Source organism: Hippocampus comes, unplaced genomic scaffold (genome assembly GCF_001891065.2).
Source record: "Hippocampus comes isolate QL1 unplaced genomic scaffold, H_comes_QL1_v1.1 scaffold158, whole genome shotgun sequence".
Classification (NCBI taxonomy): domain Eukaryota; kingdom Metazoa; phylum Chordata; class Actinopteri; order Syngnathiformes; family Syngnathidae; genus Hippocampus; species Hippocampus comes.
The window spans coordinates 3793350-3814729 of record NW_017805548.1 but is presented as its reverse complement, the minus strand read 5'-3'; the positions used below and the strand labels follow the sequence as shown (position 1 = coordinate 3814729).

The 21380-nt window shown below is 41.5% G+C and overlaps 1 protein-coding gene across 1 annotated transcript in view; it reads right to left on the bottom strand.

Moving 5' to 3' along the window:
* LOC109521704 (uncharacterized) overlaps nt 1–21380 on the bottom strand; it is a 54933-nt gene that overhangs the window by 4852 nt on the left and 28701 nt on the right. Inside the window, exons 7-20 of the mRNA XM_019879714.1 lie at nt 19698–19913; nt 18098–18135; nt 17966–18012; nt 16476–16507; nt 15900–16016; nt 14348–14479; nt 7490–7531; nt 4437–4574; nt 3856–4020; nt 3372–3764; nt 2795–3265; nt 2536–2712; nt 2172–2451; nt 1782–2075 (exon numbers count right to left, since the gene is read on the bottom strand). Coding sequence (XP_019735273.1) covers nt 1782–2075; nt 2172–2451; nt 2536–2712; nt 2795–3265; nt 3372–3764; nt 3856–4020; nt 4437–4574; nt 7490–7531; nt 14348–14479; nt 15900–16016; nt 16476–16507; nt 17966–18012; nt 18098–18135; nt 19698–19913 — 2542 coding nt within the window. The remainder of the gene's footprint in view (nt 1–1781; nt 2076–2171; nt 2452–2535; nt 2713–2794; nt 3266–3371; nt 3765–3855; nt 4021–4436; nt 4575–7489; nt 7532–14347; nt 14480–15899; nt 16017–16475; nt 16508–17965; nt 18013–18097; nt 18136–19697; nt 19914–21380) is intronic.

Genomic DNA, 21380 nt, shown 5'->3' with positions numbered 1-21380 from the left:
AATTTATTAATAACAAATAATGTATCTTTGTCGGTCTATGCCAGCAACCTATAGTGACAGAAAGAACGAATAAATGATCTATTAGATGGCACAGAGTATGAAATTGACAAATGTATCCTCTTTTTGTGACAATTTTGTTTGGTGGTGTACTGTGCCATTTTTCAAACTTAAAATATGTGCCTTTGCTCAGTAAAGGTTGGGAATCACTGCTCTACAGGGATGTACTGTGGTGCTGTCGACCAGCCCAAAAATGCACTGAGCGCTCGGGAAACTCCCAGTGGCCACCACGACCCTGATCCTTTTTATATGTACCGTATTTTCCGCACTATAGGGCGCACCAAAAAGTCTTCAATTTTCTTAAAAGCTCACTGAGCACCTTAAAATCCGGTGCGTCTTTTGTATGGTCATTACGGTAATACATCGACTCCAAGATGGCTCCTTCCTGGAGACATGCTTCCAATGTTATAACTTGCTGTTGGTTCAGTGAACTGCGTCGTTGCTTTATTAAATAAGCTTTTGTTGCGGCTCCGAAAAAAGGAGAGCTGTGGTGTTAATTTTTTAAAACAGTCTCAACAAATACAGGTATGTCTTTGTCTGTCTAAGTGCCTTCTTCCGTTTGACTCGAGAGGAGTTCAAGACCGCCTCCGAAAAAACGGAAACTAATGATTACTTCACTGAAACTACGAAAATTGAAAATAATGCATCAAAACTGAAAAGCAAGCGAGGATATCACAAAATAAATTCTATAGCCACCCCTACAGACTTTATATTGTGATTTCATCATTTGTGAATACACAACAAAAGAATAAATAACTACTACTGACATATCTGATCGTAGTAGTCGTGGCGCAATGATCAAGGAAATGCCAATGCGTTTTTCGGAGGCGGTCATGAACGCCTCTCAAGTTGAACGGAATAAGAGAAGGCACGGAGACGGACAAAGACTCACCTGTATTTGTTGAAAAAAGGAGAGCTGGGGTTTTATTTTTTTAAACGCAGACTTTATTAATGGTTTTCACAGTCTCAACAAATACAGGTACTGTACGTCTTTGTCTGTCTCCGTGCCTCCTTCCGTTCCACTCGAGAGGCGTTCATGGCCGCCTCCGAAAAACGTAAATTAATTATTACTTCAATGAAACCACGAAGAAATTCAAGCAAGGAAATCACAAAATAAATTCTGTAGGGGGGGATATAGAATTAATTTTGTTTTTTCCTCGCTTGATTTTCTTTTGATGCATTATTTTCAATTTTCATAGTTTCATTTAAGTACAGTAATAGTTAATTTACATTTTTACAGAGGTGGTCATGAACGCCTATCAAGTTGAACAGACGCCTCTCGAGTTGAATGGAAGGGGCGTAGCACCATCTCGTGGACGCATTGTAGATTGCGCCTTATAATGTGAAGCGTCCAATGTATGAAAAAAAAATTACAAAATAGCCATTCATTGAAGGTGCGTCTCATAATCCAGTGCGTCTTTTAGTGCGGAAAATACGGTACTTGCTTATTTGTACTTGTTGTCCTTTATTAGAAAACCACACACTCATACAACTATACACACACATTTGTACAAATAGAGGAATTGTAATCAAGGCAAAATCCAAGTGTGGGAGATAAAGCCTGCACCGACGGAAGTTTTTTTTCTGCTCTCGTAAAAAAATCAGTGAACCACAAAATAAATGGACAATATCCAAAGTTTATCAACATTTAATCTGCTGTCAAATATTTGCAGGAGCATGGAAAAGTTTGACAAGATCGAGTGACTAAATCAAAGAAACTTTACCTGGCTCATCAGATGGAAGGCTTATCCAGGTGTCCTCTTTCATTTGCACCTTTTCCATTTCCTGTGTTCTTTCCGTTAAGGTCTGCCCATCATTTAAAGGGCTGTTAACCAGGGGTGTTGCTTTTTGCTTTTCTTCAGTAGCATTACCTGTGGTATTTTTTCCAGAAGTCATTTTCACCTCAATAGTGTGTGGATCTGATGTTATAGCATCGATTACGGCTGTGCTTATTGAAATAGATGTTGGAAGAGTCTCAACTATGACCATACATTCTGTGGGAACAGAGGCTATAGTCTCTATAAATTGACAAAGACAGAAAAAAAAGCAGCAACATTAATATGAGGGTTAAGAAAAATGCTTAAGGGTACATTTTCTTGAAAGAAATATTCTACCTGTCTCATTTTTTTCTGGTTGAAAAGTTGCCACCACTTTTTGGTTGACGGGACACAATTCTTGCCGAGTTTGTGCGGATGGGGTTACAATTTTGCAGCTCAGCATGCCAATCACATCTGATGATACACTGTCAGAGGTCCGAGCTGAAGTTGGAGGCTGATGTCCAACATCTACAATGGGATCTTCAGATGTCATGGGCTGAAGCTGACAATTTGTTTTGGGAACATCAGACTTCATAGATTGAGCAATCACTCCTTTCATTTCATCCAAAGGTGTGACCTTGAAGTGGCAAAAAGTAAAAGACGAATTTAAACACATTCTCAAACACCTCAACAAGATTTGAAAATCATATGAATGTTTCACCTCATGAGTGTCCAGTGGGACAAAGGTTAGTGACTGCTCTTGCTCTGCAATTTTCTCTGGAGGAGCAGGAGAAGGTGTATGTGGGAAGTCAGTCAAGGCAGTCACATCCCCAACTTCATCCACAGTCACAAAGTCACCCATGCTCAACGGAAATGATTCAAAATCTTCACCCTCATCCTAATTGTACGAAAGAATACAATTGATAACAACAGTCACAATAACTGTTAGATCTACATACTTTTTGATAAATGCACCTCACCATTTTGGGCAGTTCAGCATCTGATTTGTTAGAGATTCTTTGTTGATCCACATTTGAGTTCCTCTTACATGTCTCAAACCTACAAGATGAACTCAGTTCTGAGGACTGAACAAGTTCTTCTTTCCTCTCCATTGCCCTCACCTCTCTTTTGGTTCTGTCCTCCTGCTCACTGTCCCTCTTGGCCCTTTGCAATTTCTCCTGGACCCTCCTAATCTTTCTCTCGCTCTCCTTTGGTTCCTTCTCCTGTTTTGCTTCTTTTGTAATTCTCTCCCTCTCTTTTGTCTTTAAACCACCCTCCGCATGGTTCTTCAAGGTCAATTTTCTTCCATCAATTACTTTTTGTTGATCTGTCTCTTTTATTTGACAATGCGTCTTTTCCCCCATTGTCTCCAGGAGATCTTCATTTGCAGAACCTGCCATTTTATTTGGATGTTGGTTAGTTCTTGCTCCATTCTGTGTCTCTGGGATATCCTTGAGAAAACAAAAGGATTGCATGATCAAAAACTCAGAAAAATAATAAATGTGGACTATTCATGAAACAGCTTAAAACATGAGAAACATCATATTTATCTTTTACCTTGGAAAACTCTGTACTGGAAACATCTGTAGAAGTACAGTGACCAACGGTCTTATTTTTTTCTAACTCAGCTACATTTTCAGTTGTCAGCAAAATAGTCTCATTAGCTGATGCATCCTTCTCGTCAGACTTCAAGACTGCATTACTACTTGATACGTTCTCTTTGTCAGTCTTTGTGTGTGGTTGAAGTGCAGATTCAGACTGTACATTCCTGGGCTCGTGAGTGACAAGGCTTCCCTTTTCTTCCAACGATTCATCTGCAGTGGCAACCTTTTGAGGGCCCATTAATCCATCTGGCCCTATTTCCATATCAACAGAAACATTTTCTTCAAATGCTTTCTTGTCCTGGTCAGCTGTATCTGTAATGCCGTCTTCAGTAATTGCATGAATAGCCTAAAACATCAGATGAAATACATGTAAAAATATTTTTTCCCCACAATTGTTGAAAGCCTAAATTTATTTGACAACTAAAAATCAAGCATACCTCAGGTGAATGTGGGTTTGAAGATAATACTTGAGTCGGCGTGCTGGCTTTGGGGTCAGGCTTGTGTGAAAAAAACAGTGGGTTGTTTTGTATAATGCATGGAAACCTCTGGAAGCGTTTGTAGACGGAGAGGGCCATGGCTGAAGTTGCCATTTCACAAATAACCTTAGCAAGAAGAAAATAAAAGTTCATGTACCTGCATTGTTTTCAGGATACCCCAAAAGTCAAACTGAAATCTGTTAATATTTACAGAAAAAAAAACATGTAAAAATATTAGTTACATTTACTAAAAATGTGGATTATTTTGCAGGAATAAAACGATGTAGGGAGAGAGGCGCTCTGTGTCTCTGTCTCTGTCTCTTTCTAATACACACACACACACACACACACACACACACACACACACACACACACACACACACACACACACACACACCACAGTTGGTGACTTGATTAACAGCATCTGGAAGTCTTGAGCCATGACTGACTGTGGTATGTGAAACATTTTTAACACTGGATAACAACAGAATGATAGAAGAGTGCATTTGTTGGTTTCGCACAGGCATGGTTGAATTCCTTACCATATTGTTAAGTTCCAGAGTTTTGACCACAGTCCCAAAACGCCGAACCAGTTGCTTAACTTCACGGGCCCCAGTGGGGGTGTCAGGAACATTATTTATCACCAAGAGGCTGCTCCAACTAACTGGAGATGAACTCTCCTAAATGACGCAGAAAAAGGTTTGCTTACTAAATTATTGTGCAGTTTTCATTCATCGATCCATCCATCCATACGTCCATTTTCTGAACTGCTTATCCTCACAAGGGTCGCGGGGCATGCTGGACCCTATCCCAGCTGTCTTTGGGCAGTAGGCGGGGGACACCCTGAACTGGTGGCCAACCAATCACAGGGCACACAGACGAACAACCATCCGCACTCACACTCAAACCGAGGGACAATTTCGAGTGTTCCACTCACCTGCTGTGCATGTTTATGGAATGTGGGAGGAAACTGGTGTACCCAGAGAAAACCCACGCATGCACAGGGAGAACAAGCAAACTCCACACAGAAGGCTGGAGCCGGAACCAAACCCTGCAGCTCTGCACTGTGAGCCCGATGCAGTAACCAGTCGCCCACCGGGCAGCCCATGCATGTTTTTCTGGTCCCCAAAGGGAAATTTGTCACTCAGCTAGTGATACAGTTTACAGTCTGCAGCATAATACTCACACCAGTTAACACAAACGACACAAGAAACAGGTTACACCCACATCAAGGGTGATTTAGAACAAAAATCTGTTTTACTCAGCTAATGTAGTAATAACAATGACCCAAATACCTGCAACATGAGATCCAATGTTAAAAACTTTCTGATATAATGCTATTAAACGGTAGTATGTAATGGAAACAACATACATGCAATACAGCACCCACATTAAAGGCTAGGCGATATGACCTAAGAATAAATCTTCAAAAATTCCAACACATCCAATTACCGTAAATTCTGGATTACAAGCCGCTACTTTTTTTCCACACTTTCAACACTGCGGTGTGTATTATGAAGCGGCTTTTTAATTTTTTTTTTCCATCGCGGGAAAAACATGGACCAATAAAATGAATGAGTAGTTCACTGAGGTCCAATGAGATTGTATGACTAATCACAAATTCCGCTCTTCTCGCCGTAGCGGGGAAAAAGGTGTTACCTGGCAACAGTCGACCAATAAAATGAATGAGTAGTACACAGGGGTGCAATGAAATTGTATGATTACCGGTAATCACAACTTCCTTATTTCAGTCTTTCTTCTAACCCTGATCAACATGGAGAATACCAGACGAAAAGCATATGATGCAGCTTTTAAACTAAAAGCGATCACTCTGGCAGTTAAAGAAGGAAATCGAGCTGCTGCCCGTAATCTTGGCATAGACGAGTCGATGGTGCGAAGGTGGAGGCTCCGGCAAGAAGAACTGAGCCAGTGTAAAAAGACAACCAAAAACACCCCTGCACATTTGGTTTGCCCCTCACTCGGACTGGAAATAAAAAAGGTGACTACTCCGTCCTACTGAAAACAAGCGACCATGAGAGAACACATTTTACCTGTTTTGAGCTGCGCAGCATCGGGCCTAAAGCTGCCACCGATGATCATTTTTAAGCGGCTGACTAGAGAAATAATTTCATATATCTTTTCCCATTTATATGATTTGCATTATTCTATTTAAAGCCTAGCGGGCTGCAGTATTTCTCCTCGTAATAACGCAAATGCGCATCAAGATCTCTCTTTGTCTGGCCTCTTATGTGTTTCAGCGTAATTTCGTTGTGCAAATGCATTTATCATGCTCATAAAAATATGGAGATTATTTTAACCTCAAGAAATTGTTGCGTTTTTTTTTTCTGCGGGGGTTCAGCGGGGGACCGCGTCCGCTGCCTCAACCGGAGGCACTCCAGGCGGCAGGGACGCAGAAGCAAACCCCCGCCTACTCATTGGCCAGCGGTTTATAATATGGTGCGGCGCATATAATTACAAAATTGATTTTTCTTCATAAATCTGAGCATGCGGCTCTTAATCGGGTGCGGTCTGTAGCCCGGAATTTACGGTAATTTACTTGTTTATTGTAGATTTGGTTTTTTTTGTTTTTTAAATGTCTCACTTGCGCCACCAAGAAATTTTTAACAAAGTAGGTGTTCTTTTCACCTAGATCAATGAAAATTTGGTGGTATGTGTAACAGGGCAAGATCTACCAAAAGTCACTTGGAGCCATATGCTAAATCTAAGAGGAAGTCCATTATTATGAATTTACTTTGAAAGTCTGTGTCGCCTTGGCTACAAAAGCTGCTTTAACCTGACCCACATGATAACGTCTTCTAAGGATTTCTCACACTTATGTTACTCCAGTATGAAAACATTTATAAACTTATTTTTCATTTCAGTGGCAAACTTTCTGCTTGCTCTTCTTCTTTCAAATTAACATGGCATTATACACAAGACTGGCGGTACGGTGGCCTTCCTGTGTGGAGTTTGCATGTGCCTGCATGGATTTTCTCCAGGTACTCCAGTTTCCTCCCACATTCCCAAAACATGCATGGCAGGTTAATGGAACACGATAAATTGTCATCAGGTGTGATTCTGAGTGCCTATGTTTGTTTGTCTATGTGTGCACTGCCATTGGCTGCCATCCAGTTCAAGATGTATCCCATCTACTGCCCAAAGACAGCTGGGATAGGCTCCAGCACGCCCCACGACCCTTGTGAGAATAAAGTTGATCAGAAAATGGACGGATGGATATACAAGACCGTGCCAACGCATACTGGCAGAAAAGTAGAATTACACTCCAAAATAAAGAACAAAATTGAGTTTTGATGTAACATTTATCCATCCATCCATCCATCCACCATCCGAACCGCTTATCCTCACGACATGCTGGAGCCTGTCCCATCTGTCTTTGGGAAGTAGGCGCGGTATATCCTGAACAGGTTGCCAGCCATTCATAACATTAAAAAAAAAAAACAGGACCGCTAACCCAGAACTTAAGATGGAGGGACATTTACTTCTGTATACTTGTGCCGAAGACTTTATAGTGCAATTCTCCTGTTGGATAATACAGTCAATACTGCTGTGAAATTTAGTGGTGGAAATAACTTACCAATGGGTCCAACGACTGCATCAGTAGATTGTAGAGGGCCACCTATGCAAAAATATTAGTTCAGTAACAATATTAATAATCAACTTAGAAACAGAAAATACAGCATTACAATAGATCTCAAGTCTAAATTTTGGTAGTGAACTCAAGGACCAGGGCCGGACGATTATGGAAAAGATAATCAAGATTTTGATTGAAAGTGAAATCACGATTTTTCAATGGATTACATTGATCTCAAGATCAGAATCATCGTTTTTGGCCAAGCATGTAAAACAAACAAGGAATTTTTCAGTGGTGCGGTACTTACAATACTATGACACTTGTGCAGTTGGTGCAGATAATCGTTGCACCGTTTTAAAGTGACTAGTAGCGGTAATTGTAGTACAACTTTAGGTGTGCAATAGCACAGAAAGTCCTTGAGTGCTTCAAAGGATCTAGTGCTGGAAGCCGGAGTTTGTCCTATTTTGTGGTGGCACCAAACCAGACTGTAATGGAGAAAAACAGGACTGCTTTTATGACTACTGTGTAGAACTGTCTCAGCAGCTCCTGTGGCAGCCATGCTTCCTCAGCAGCCTCAGGAAGTACATCCGCTGCTGGGCCTTTGTTAGATAGGAGAAACTGTGATTCCCAGGTTTTTGAAGGTCTTAACATTTGACACAGGGTAGTTGGGATACTTTGAAGGACAGCTGTGATGAAAGTTGTTTCCTGTCCACGATCACCTCCACAAGTTTCGAGCATGTTCAGCTCCAGGTTGTGCTGGCTGTGCCGCAGTGCTCAGCTGTTCCACTTGTTGGTATGCAGACTGGTCACAGTCTTTGATGAGGCCGATGACTGTGGTGTCATCTGTGAACTTTTATGAGTTTGACGGCGAGGTGCGTTGAGATGCAGTATTTCGTGAGGAGGGAGAAAAGCAACGGAAAGAGGGCGCATCCTTGGGGGACCCCGGTGCTGATGGTGCGGGTTGATGTTGTCCTCCTGAGCCTCACCTGTTGTGTTCTGTCCATCAGGGAGGTGCTGCAGGATGTAGTGCAGCCCCAAATTGACTGCGTCATCCAATGACCTGTTTGCCCAGTAGACGAACTGCAGGGGGCCCAGCAGGGGTCTGGTGATGTTTTTTAGGTGGTCCAGCACAAGGCGCTTGAAGGACTTCATGATCACAGATGTCAGAGCGACAAGACGACAGTCATTGAGTTTGGATGTTGGGGTTTTCTTGGGGACTAGGATGATGGTGGGCTGTTTGAAGCAGGATGGGACCTCACACAACTCCAGCGAATTGTTGAAAATCTGTGTCAAGACTAGAACCAGATAGTCAGCGCATACTTTGAGGCAGGAGGAAGACACGCCATCCAGCCCTGCAGCCTTCTTGATCTTCTGCTGCTTGAGGAGCCACCGCACATTCTGTTTGTGGATCACCAGGGCAGGGAATGGGGTCTGGGGTGTGAATGAGGTAATTTCTGGTAGGGGTGGGCAGGCATGGGAGGTGGAGGTTACCTTTTCAAATCTGCAGAAAAATATGTTTAGATTGTCAGCCAGCTCCTTAGCGTTCACTCTTTGGGAGGGTGGTCTCGGGTAGTTTGTAATGCTTTCAGGCCATTCCACACAAACTGTTTTTTCAGCCGCTCTGCATAGCTTCTCTTTGCGACGTGAATTTCCTTTGTCAACTGGTTGTGGTCGTGTTTGTACAATGCAATCTCTCCACTTCTAAAGGCTGTCTCTTTTGCTTTTCTAAGTTGCCTGAGTTTGGCGGTGAACCATGGCTTGTTATTGCTTAAGGTCTTTGTTGGTGCACACACATCCTCACAGAAACTGATGTATGATGTTACAGTGTCGGTGTATTGATCCAGGCTGCCAGTTGAAGTTTCAAAGACAACCTAGTCAGTGCAGTCCAAGCATTCTTATAGTGCCAGCTTTGCTTCATCGGTACACTTCTTCACAATCTTGACAGCTGGTTTTGCACATTTGAATCTGTGCCCATATGTTGGGTTTACGTCTATTAACAGTGCTCAGACAAGCCCAGCACTGCATGGGCAACAGATTGGTATGAGTCTTTAATTACCCTCTTCTGTGAAGAAACAATCAATGTGCTGCTTATATCTGGGAAGGTCATGGGAAGTTGTGCTCTATTAAAATCACCCAAAGATGATGAGCTTGCGGTGGCATGTAAACACATGCAAGTATGAAAGATGTTAACTCACATAGTGAGTATAGAATGGCTTACACCTTAGAAATAGCTCAGTGACATCAGTGCACCATTTCTCGTTGATATAGAAGCATATTCCACCACATTTTGATTTCCCTGAAAGTTCCGTGTCGCAGTCTGCTCAGTGGAGACGGACGCCTGTAGGCCAAGCCAGGTTTTGGTGAAGTAGGGCGGAACATGCAAAGGTTTTGTTGGTCCTTCATCCATTTTGTTTGGCAGAGAACATAGATGAGCAAGATGGATCAATGGGAGAGGAGTTTGACATTCACGCTGATGGAGTTGGCTCATTTCCCCCTTCTCCTCCGACTGCATCTCTAAGCTGCGAAAATGCAGTTTCCCCTCCAGCTATTATATCAGAAAAAACTTCTGGGTTTGTGTCTGTTGGCGAAAAAAGTCAGAGGAGACTCCCTCATGCTTTGCAATTCTTCACTTGAGTAATTTACCCCATGTGTTACAATTTCTACAATTTTTGTAGATTTTTGCGTATTGTCATCTTTAAATCAAAGACAAAGCATAAAAATTGTGTGATATGAAATATTCCAATTCATGTTTTATTTATATAGATTTATATTTATGTTTTGGTCATAGCACAATACCGCTTTAATTGTCCATAGAGGGCAAAAATACATAGTAAAAAAATAAGAACTATATGTGTATGTTTAGCACTGATGCCACTGAACATGTCGAGTGGTTGAAAGTAAAATAAATATTCAGGAATAATACTTTTACAATTTTTGTAAAATTGTATGTTGCGTTATATAAACTTATTTACATCGACTGCAGCACATGGGTTACGTAAGTTGCTTAGGGTTGCCAAAAACAAACGAAAATGACAAAAATAAAAACAATACTCAGGAGCGCATCACCGAAGCGGCTGCTCTAGTCGGTGCCATCTTGGTCAAAACTTTTATATTTATTCAACGACTAAAACTCACCTACTGAAAACTATGATCATAGCCTCATGTCCATTAATCCCTGCACATTGAACACTTTATTCGTGAACACCATTCTTTTGGTCAAGTGCAAAAAGACGTTTTAATATATACAGTGAAACTCCTGTACAACGCAACCTACATGGGCGAAAATACCCCCTAATGTGAAAAAAATCTTCATGCATTAACACCATTCCCACTTTCCTGCCCCCCATACAACGAAAAAAAACCCTGTTGCGTTATCCGAGATCTTTTTCTCTGCCATTATGACTGTGTATTTTGTGAAACCATATATATGTATAACCACCTCCACCTATTATATCCACAGCGAACAAATTGATGGATAACTACTTTTGCAATCAGAGGTCAAGAATAATTGCTTGTTTAAACATTATTACGGATTACATAAAACAATTTGAAATTTTATTTCCGACTTTAGCAAGTATCATGAAAGTTAACATGCTTGATTTGCTTTCGCGGACCACATAAAATGATGTGGCGGGCCAGATCAGGCCCATGGGCCTCAACTTTGACACCAGGTCTCTAACATTTTCATTCAACTCCATCCACAGCTTTGATGCATTGCATCTATGCATATGTTGAAGCCTTGAATAAGCATAAAACATATTTCTTAATATTTAGTTAATCTTGTGGTATTTTCACAAGTCTTGGGACTTACTGAGCTAACCTGGGATTTGGGGGATTGTATTTGATGCCATGTGGAAATGTATGCTGGTAAATCAACAAAAAGCCTTTGGATATTTGTATCCTTGAACCGTGAGCAAAGGAAAATTTCTGGATTCCTTGAAAAATTAACTTGAAATGTGAGATGAAAGGACAATGAGAAAATAAATTAGGTTTCGAACATTCAACAATAATAGCATCTTAAAAACAAACACTGGCTGTTCCTGCACTCTTAAAATAACTTGCATTCAGGGTACTTTTACGTCGGGAACTTGTAAACACATCCCCCCCCACTGCACATTCAATGTTTTTCTTCTATTATAACGTTTTAAGGACCAAGAGAAGCCAAAATTGAAATCACAATTTAAATTTCGATTCACCATCCAGCCCTAGTTTGGAAAGGTGGACTGTTACTTCATGAACACAAGCAATGAAGGAATAGTTCAGAATGTAACTGTGTTTCGAGTGTGTGAGTGTGTGTGAGACAATTGAGGGAAAGTTAACCGTTTATTAACGGCGGCATAGGTTCCTGAGCCTGTGGCTGACACTGGCAGATATGTGAGCACATACTGTACTGTACTTCTTGCTTGTCATAAACCCCACAATGCATTGCGTTTCAAAGCTTGGGAATTGAAATGACAACAGCAACCTCGTCTATCCAAGTAATGTCCCCACCTCCCCCAGAAATTATGCCAAAGGCAGGAGTTGAAACTCTTTCTGACAGGGGATTCTGCCAGATGGCCGCAGCAAACACTCACAATACCCTTTGGTCTGGCAGGTTGGAGCAGTACACTCCCATGACATTGGAGCCAACACAGCATGCCGTGGTAATCAGGTGACAACTCTGCTCCTTTCTACACCCGAGTGTCCAAAACATGTGGTCGAAAATCCAATGACACAACCACAAAGTCAATCATCGAACAGCTACATAGGGTGTTCTGGTACCAAGTACACATAAGGTCACCCTTCTGTTTGAACATGGTGTTCGTTATGGACAATCCCTGATGAGCACAGTCCAGTAACAGAAACACCACTCGGGTTCTGATCGGACAGGTGGTTTCTTCCAGTCACACTCTTCCAGGTCTAACTGTCATTAGAATGAGGCCGTTCCCAGGCGGAGCACTGTCCAGCACACCCCCTAAGGACTCCAACAATGGCGGGTACTCTGAGCTACTGTTTGGTACATAAGCACGAACAACAGTCAGGACGCGTTCTCTCACCCAAAGGTGTGGGGACGCTACCCTCTCGTCTACCAGGGTGAACCCCAACGTACTGGCACCAAGCCTGAGGTCAATAATTATGCCCACACTTGCTTTGTGGCTCTCACCATAACCAATTCCAGCGTGTAAGAGAGTCCAACCCATTGAGAGGACTGTTACCAGAGACCAAGCTGTGTGGAGGTGAATACAACTATGTTGAGTCGCAATTTCTCTGCCTTGCGCACCAGCTCAGGTTCCTTCCATGCCCGGCCAAGTCCCATGGACAAAAGCCCAGCCACCAGGCACTTGCCAAAGAGGCCCATCTCCAGACTTGGCTTCAGAGAAGGGGCCTGGTTGACCTGCGTTAGGGCAAGGGAAATTAGGTCCATATATTGTGAACATCATCAGGGGTCTTTTGAGGCACACAATGTATGGTGCCTCTCGAGAATAGGGTTCTCCAAGCCCGATCTTCGGAAGTCCTTGTGCCGGAGAGCACTCCCGCTGGGAACTACTGGAGACTCTCCTAGGAACATTAGAAGAAGTGCAGTGCAGTGATCCCTCCCTACATCGCGGTTCATTTATCGCGGCTTCAAAGTATTGCGTTTTTTTTTTTTCCCCAAAGTACTGTATTCCTAACGTTTCCGAGGTTTTGTACTTGCCTGTACTGTATATGCAACAGGCACTCATTCAAGACGCATGATTGGTTCCCAGCGCAACATCGACCAATGACAGCACAGTGGATTTTTCCAATGCGCTGACTGGCTGCACATTTTCGTAGCCCCACTCAGCACCTTCCCTGGTGTCTTGTCACACTGTTGATTATCTGGCATACTGTCTCTTAGTGTTGTGTTTGCTACGTGCGCGGCGGAGAGTGAGCGAAAGCGAGAGAGAGAGAAGGTGGGGGAGCGGGGAATGGGCTCGTCCCACAGCAGCAGCACTTGGCCCTTCGTTTCCTCCTCCACAATACCGATTAATTGTCTTATAAACACATCGGCTGCACGAGGATAGCTGGCCAGGAGCTAGCTTGAGGCAAATGGCGGCTACACCGTCAGAGCATGAAGCAGAACGGTAGCTCTTCGGTCAGCAAAGGTTGGGCACTCCTGGTCTATATATTTTAAACATGCTGTTACTCACATACACGTACACAAAAATTCCTGGGGGGGCACAAACCCTACTTCACGTTTTTTCCACTTATCGTGGCCAGTGCTGGTCCCTATTAACCGCGCTAAGTGAGGGATCACTGTACATTTGTTCACATATCAATGATATGGTTCATGTAACATAAAAAGTTGGATATGTTCAAGTTACAAAGTCACAGATTTGTTTGCATTATTGTTATAATCTGCGCTTCAGCTCGTTTGAGTTCTTACTGATTGACAGTGTAGTCTACATACAGCAATAATTTCACGTCACACTTGTGTGACAGAATCATTTTGTCAAGGTGAACACTTACAGGTATTAAGTTTAAACCGGTAATTTTCAGAGAAAATTAAACTATTAATATCCACTCATTTGGCTCAATTTTAAGATCCTATCATCTATAATAGATTTGATATTGTTTACGGTCATAAAGATAAACTGCTTGTTTACTCCCAAAAAAAAAAATCATTGAAAAAGTCCCAGAAAAACACTGCAATCGCAATTTTCTAGGGGGAAAAAAAAATACATTATTCGCCATAATCATTCAGCATTAGTTTTGACCCATAGGTGACCGCCCCCAAAGGAAAAAAAACAAACTTCGCACCACAGTGACAACATTCATCAACCATATATTCTGTGAATAAAAGTGATTCTTCAACTGCAAAGAGCAGGAGATCTGATTTCACTAATTAGAAAAATTCCTTACCGGTGTGTCAATGCCAACATGCTCTTTGATATCAACTATCTTCAGGTCACAATCTTTGATCTTTGCAGGAATGGAGATGTGAGCTTTGACCACCTCTTGAGCAGTCTTCAAGTTTGGTACAGACACAAGAGCCTGACATAAAAGGACATTTTATTAATGTTTCATCTGACAATCCAACACAAATTTATTTTCATCCATCATCAGAGTTGGACTAACTGTTTGTACCATTGTGAATCCAGACCATGTTATTTGCAGATAAGCAAAGTTCTTTGCTCATGCACTAGACTTCATTCTGTTATCTAAAAAGTCTAGCTGCCCAAAGTGCTGATTGTGCTGCATGGCCTGACCTTAACCCCTCACAAAAAGAGAAAAATTAGATTAAAAAAAAAAAAAAAAGGGAGCGCCCAAGTGCTCGAGCGAGAGGCTCATGGCAGATCTGTGAATGATGCTTCGTCGTATTTTTTGTGGCTGAAATACATCTCATCATTTTTTTAAATAAATACTTTCATTGTCTTTGTTTCCCTGGACAAGACAGAACACGGAACTTGCTTCAGATAATAAATAAAACAGAAAAAACAGCACTTAAAGCACAGTGCTGTCAGCACTTCAGAAATAACACTGTTCATCATGACAAAATAGAGTGGTGAAATAAACATCAACCACTTCTAATCGGCTGCAGAGGACAGAGCTGCTGTGCTGACTTCATGCCTTGCGGGATGTTCTCCTCGAGTTCAGTTTGGCAAAGAGCTTTGCTATGGCTCCCTCTATTGCTCACGCTTTTGGTGCTAACATTAGCTGTGGCTGCACTCGCGACTGGGTGATTTGCATTGATGTAGGAGGCTAAACTTGAGCTGCTTCGGGAGTAAGCAAACTCCTTTCTGCAAATTGGGCACAACACTCTACCTTTATCACTGGTGCCGTCATGGCGTTTTTGGAATATAAATTGTCCATTCATTGTGCCGAGAACTCTCACATGCTCCTCCATTTTCACCTCTCCTCTTCTCACCGCTGCTTACTTAACCCGCCAAATTCCAATGGGAGCCAATCAGCTTAAGCTAAACAAGTCCAAAAAAATGACAGCCAATCAATGTCCGCTTCAGGCTGTGACTGACAGTTGTTTCCCCACCCTCAATAACTCGAACACAGGAAGCCAACACATAAAAGGGATATTAAAAAATGGCAACCCACCTACATAAACAATAAAATTAGAGATTAAAAGTTATATTAACGCGATTAAAAACATAACTCGCTAAATATGGCTGCAATTAATTAGTCGCAATTAACGCGATAATTTGACACCTCTATCTCTCGGTACCGATCAAAGTCGATACCCCCCCTCCCTCCTCTACTTGTACCCATGTAAAATATCCTTACTCAGTTTTGGAGGGAAAAAAAATCTAAAGCTACCAAAAAAAAAAAAAAGGCAGTGTGTAAGAAATTACATTATGTGCCGGCTGAACCTCCAGTTATGATACACTAGAGAGAAAAAAATTTGAACTCGTAATTACTCATCAAGCTCAAAGTGGCTAAAGGTATCATTGGTAACTGTTACCTTTCCAAGTGATGAAGCGGAGATGATGTCAGTGGGGTTTCCAAAAGGCTGGATGAGCTTAATGACTTCACTCTCTGACCAGTCACCATCAGGAATTCCTGTGATCAACACTAAGCCCTTATAGAGATACCAAAAATGAAATGAGCAAGCAAACAAATGTTTTAATAAGACTATTGAACAAATATCCAATTAACCGTGGTTAATTGGATATTTGTTTGTTCCATCCCATTCCCCATAAGCAGTGAGGAATGGGATGGAAAACATTTCTCTAATTTCATGAAGAGGAAATCCCCAAGCCAGGTTGAATGATCAAGCAAGAGTGATATACATTTGCAGAGCTGATGATATGTGGACAAATATACAATGATGTCAACATGAACAGTGCAACCAAGAAATTATTCATAGCACTGAATTTTACCAATTGTTACATTAAAGCATGATTTCAATTTCTCCACATGACTAACATATCCGAGTTAGGAGAGATAGTTGCACAAGACATATTTCTCCCCTCTCCCCCTCTCTCTGTGAAAAATGAGTGAATGGTTGGTGAATTCACAATTGTATGTAGGCATTTACCTTTGCAGAGGTGTTCATGTCAGCCTCACTCACTTCAGTCGAGAAGTCCAAAGGAAACAAGAACAAAATGAGAGGATAAAATGAATATTGTATCGATTTTTGTAAATAATCACTTCAGTTCATGCTAGTTTCTTGACGAATTTGCCAAAACACATGCCACATGAGACTAGCATGTTCTGATTAAAATGTAGAACACCGTGCTACAGACAGACTTAATCAGAGAAGTGGGACAACGTAGTGAATAGCAAGATGCATCAGCTCTGGCCTATTATATTTTGCATGTTAATAAGGTTGATCAGATTCCTCCCAGAGTCCACAAACGTTAGGTTAAAATGTTTTCAAAAATTATGCTCGAGGCATAAATGGTTGACTGTTGACTATCAGCCATCGGGAAGTTGTCCATGGCCTTACCTCACTCCTACCACGCCACAAGGTTTTTACCTCAGCGATTACCAAAGCGGCACACCAATTAGCCAGTTGACACCGATCAGCTGCCTCAGAAGTCCCAGAGGCCGACAACATGGTTAAAACTAGCCAACAGCAAGAAAACATCCCTCAACTTTGGTGTCAACCAACAGGTCCTAGGATTTCTGCCAAGATGGACACAGACATTCTTTACAGCCACAGCTATGTTCGTCCGTCACAAAAATGGGGCATGGTGCAGTATTCTTTCTTGATTTAGCCTCCGGTCGTAAACAAACCATGGAATTCGTCAGCTGGACTCTGGGCACAATGGACACAATTTTTTGACAAAAAGAGAAGGCGGCGGGGAGGCTTCTTGCACCTCTGGGACATTTGCTGTTGGGTACACCTTAGATCCCTGGCAGAAGTGGAGGAGGTTTGTCTAACAATACTGTCCGTTGAGAATGTAGAAGACATCTACATTATTGGCCTTCTGATAAAAAGGTATCCTGCTGTTTGTAGTTGGCAGTTTCACATGCTTATGAATATACATATGAATAAATGTAATTCTGGTTTCGTAGACGTCTCCATAAAATGAGGAGGATCAAGGGACATCACCTCAGATCCACAAATTATATATAGCTCCTCTCGACTTGCTACTCTGGCAAAATGAGATGCTACACCATGGACCATATTGACTTCCGAAAACACGACACGTGACTTTTTTTGGGGGGAGGGGGGTGCATATCACTCGCCGTCGTGCTCGTGTGCGTCACATCACGGATGCGAAGTGTTCACATTAGAAGTCGCATTTGGTTTCATCATGTGAATGAATCCATAAAGACGGGATTTAACAAAAAATCTGAAGTGAGCAACAAGCCCTGCAGTGTCAACGTAGCCTGGAACTGCACGTTACACATCCTTTTGAATTATATTTTAGTTTTCACTGAACCATAGTACTCTTGTATCATATCAAGATAGCTGGCATGATTATTTTGTTAAAAAAATGTGGTTCAAATCGCTCAGCCCTAGACACAACCAGATATAGTACAAAAAAAAACAAAAAAAACACAAATCTGGTTTCTTACCAGAGTATTTCTTTTCAGAACCCTTGTCTGGATTTATAGGAGGCTCACTGTAAACAGAAAATAATTCAGAGAAGCCAGAGTCAGATTAAAATTGTTAATGTGGGCGGTAATATGGCCTTTAATAACACAAACCTGTTACTGCAGACAGAAGAATGCTGTGGCTCTGGTATCTAAAAAGGGAATTAGCATTTTTGAGTGGAATGCATGTTTTCACAAATATAAAACTTTAGGAATGTTTCTGAAATTTAATTGCCAACAAGAAATAAAAACAAACTGGATTCAACATTTTTTAAGCACAGAACTGAAATAGATTAATTTTGTGATTGCATCAATTACCTTTTTTATACTACAGAGATTAGTGGTGTGAATCCCTTCACTAAGGACAATTCAATATGTTTTTTGATACATGTGGTGCAAAATGATTCAAGGATAGTTTGATTTGAAAGTGGAACGATTTGATTCGGATCTACTCAGTGGGATTACGATTCCATATGGCACAGCTCAGTTCGAGAGGGTATGATGCAATTACTTTTTAGTTGTCACTTTACATACATTTCAATGAACTTGTCAGCACTGTAATAGTGACATTCCCTTCAAATATATACGTCTCCAATAATATGTATCTCAATGTATTTCAAAGTAGAACAATTCGTTTCAGTTTGATGCAATACATCAAAATAAAAAAATAACATTTTTGAAGAGGAAAAAACATTGTTTTGTTTGACCACTGCTAGAGATAAGATGTACCTCCACAGATGTTCATGCCTCACAATATAAAGCAAACTATGATCCAAGGGTACAACATTGAAGGCTCAAAACTGACTGATGGGCAGATGGCACTGGATACCAGTCCACTTTATGCAGCAATTAGGGCTGGGCGCTACGGCCTAAGATAAAATCCCAGACCATGCCCCCGACCACCTCCTCCCCCAACATGATATGATGCAATAAAAACAATGAGGAACAATATCATCAATATCAGTCTGTGGGACTGGGATGGAGACGAAATAGTGAGCATCCAATAGTGACCGGGAACTAACCAAAAAGGAGCAGGTGTGGAGGGATTGGAACGAGAAAGTTCGTACATCCGGTGAGTCTACTGACTTGTTGGCAGTTGTTGAGCTGTCAACCATGAAAGGCATTTAGCAGCCCAAAAAACTAATAAGCACCGGTCACGAGCGTGGCAAGATGTTAAAACGTTGTTTCTACTTGTGTTGGAGTAGGAGGAGAGGCCCCCCTCTCCCTTCCCCGATCAAAACAACCCCGGTGTAGAAATCCAGTGAACAAAAGCTTGTGAGACATGCAATAAAAGGGATAGAAAGGTATTTCTGGCCTATATTATGCCGCCATCAGAAATTTATTTAATGCTGATGGAAGGTTTCATGAACTTCTGGAAGCTCTTAGTGTGAGTCGCACTCAGGAAAATGTCAGTAAGAGGTTATGTTATAACCTGTGACTTGATGAACAAAACATGCTGGACTAGTAGTAAACATAACCCCAGTGAATAATGTAATTCATTTGTATAGTAGTGAGGACATACTGTATGACCATTTAACTATCAGTACGCTGATAAATGACTGCTTTTGCAGATGTGTAAATGTCTCTTGTAATGTTCTGCGCAATTGACTCAGTGTTTGCCAAGCTTTCTAGTCATACGTCAAACAGTGTAAATAAGTAAGTGTAAGAGCTTATGAAAGGAGCTGTTAATGTAGAAAATACAATTCAAAAGCACCTTTTGTCCATCACCCTTTTGGCTCTCTTTCTCAGAGTTTGGCATGAAGTTCACACTGTTGATCTCGCCATATGATGCTACTAATTTATTAACTTCTTGCTCTGTTTTTTTCTTTGGAATCCCAGTCGGATCATCTTGACGGCCTGCTATGGATGCGTCCTGGGATGCTGGTGCCACAGTCTCTTTCTTCTTCTTGGCAGGTGGTGGATTGGACGACTAATAAAAGCAACAAAGGTTTGAGGTTAGTTTTAGCAAGATCGAATAATTGAAATTGGACATGACCTGCAACACGCTTATTCCAGATCATTTTCTTACCCAGTACAGCTCAAACTTGAATGTTTGAAATATCTGAATAGCATAAAAAGAACAAGCTACTGACACAGAACTTAAACAGCGTATCTCAAGAAACAAATAATCCCTGAAAACGCATGTACAGTAGGCACCAGTAATGTCCACCTCTCACATTGAATAGAAACAAGAAACACTGGAAATTCGACACAACGATATGGTCGATTTCCAACTAGGTCTGTATGATCCACTTGAGTGATGTGAGAAAGAACCAAGTAATAGTTAAGTCACTGTAAAGTGAAAATAAATGGCTTGCACATTTGACACAACACAGAAAATAGTGTTAATTATGGAGGATCAACTGTGCCAAATTATAAATACGTGTCATGCATTTCCTAATCATTTCAGGATTTAATTTACGATATAATCATTTCAGTATATATTAGGGCCCGAGCAGCGACCACTGAGGGGTCTCTATTGTTTTGTTAGAAATTAATTGTTATGGCTATTGTTTATTTTTTCACCACAAAAAAAAAAAACAAAAAAACTGCATATTCAACCAGCCTGATGAAAATTTGTTACTTTAAAGCAAAATGATCTACCGTACATTCCGGATTACAAGCCGCTACTTTTTTTCCACACTTTCAACACTGCGGCGTGTAATATGCAGCGGCTTTTGAATTATTTTTTTTCCATCGCGGGAAAAACATGGACCAATAAAATGAATGAGTAGTTCACTGAGGTCCAATGAGATTGTATGACTAATCACAACTTCCGCTCTTCTCGCCGTAGCGGGGAAAAATGTGTTATCTGGCAACAGTCGACCAATAAAATGAATGAGTAGTACACAGGGGTCCAATGAAATTGTATGATTACCGGTAATCACAACTTCCTTATTTCAGTCTTTCTTCTAACCCTGATCAACATGGAGAATACCAGACGAAAAGCATATGATGCAGCTTTTAAACTAAAAGCGATCACTCTGGCAGTTAAAGAAGGAAATCGAGCTGCTGCCCGTAATCTTGGCATAGACGAGTCGATGGTGCGAAGGTGGATGCTCTGGCAAGAAGAACTGAGCCAGTGTAAAAAGACAACCAAAAAGACCCCTGCACATTTGAATTGCCCCTCACTCGGACTGGAAATAAAAAAGGTGACTCCTCCGTCATACTGAAAACAAGCGCCCACGAGAGAACACATTTTACCTGTGTTTTGAGCTGCGCAGCATCGGGCCTAAAGCTGCCACCGATGATCATTTTTAAGCGGCTGACTCGAGAAAAAATGTCCTATATCTTTTCCCATTTATATGATTTGCATGATTCAATTTAAAGCCTAATGGCAGTGATGTGTTCCTCGAGCCGGTCCTTGGCCTCGAGGACCGGCTCCCCCGGCCAGCAC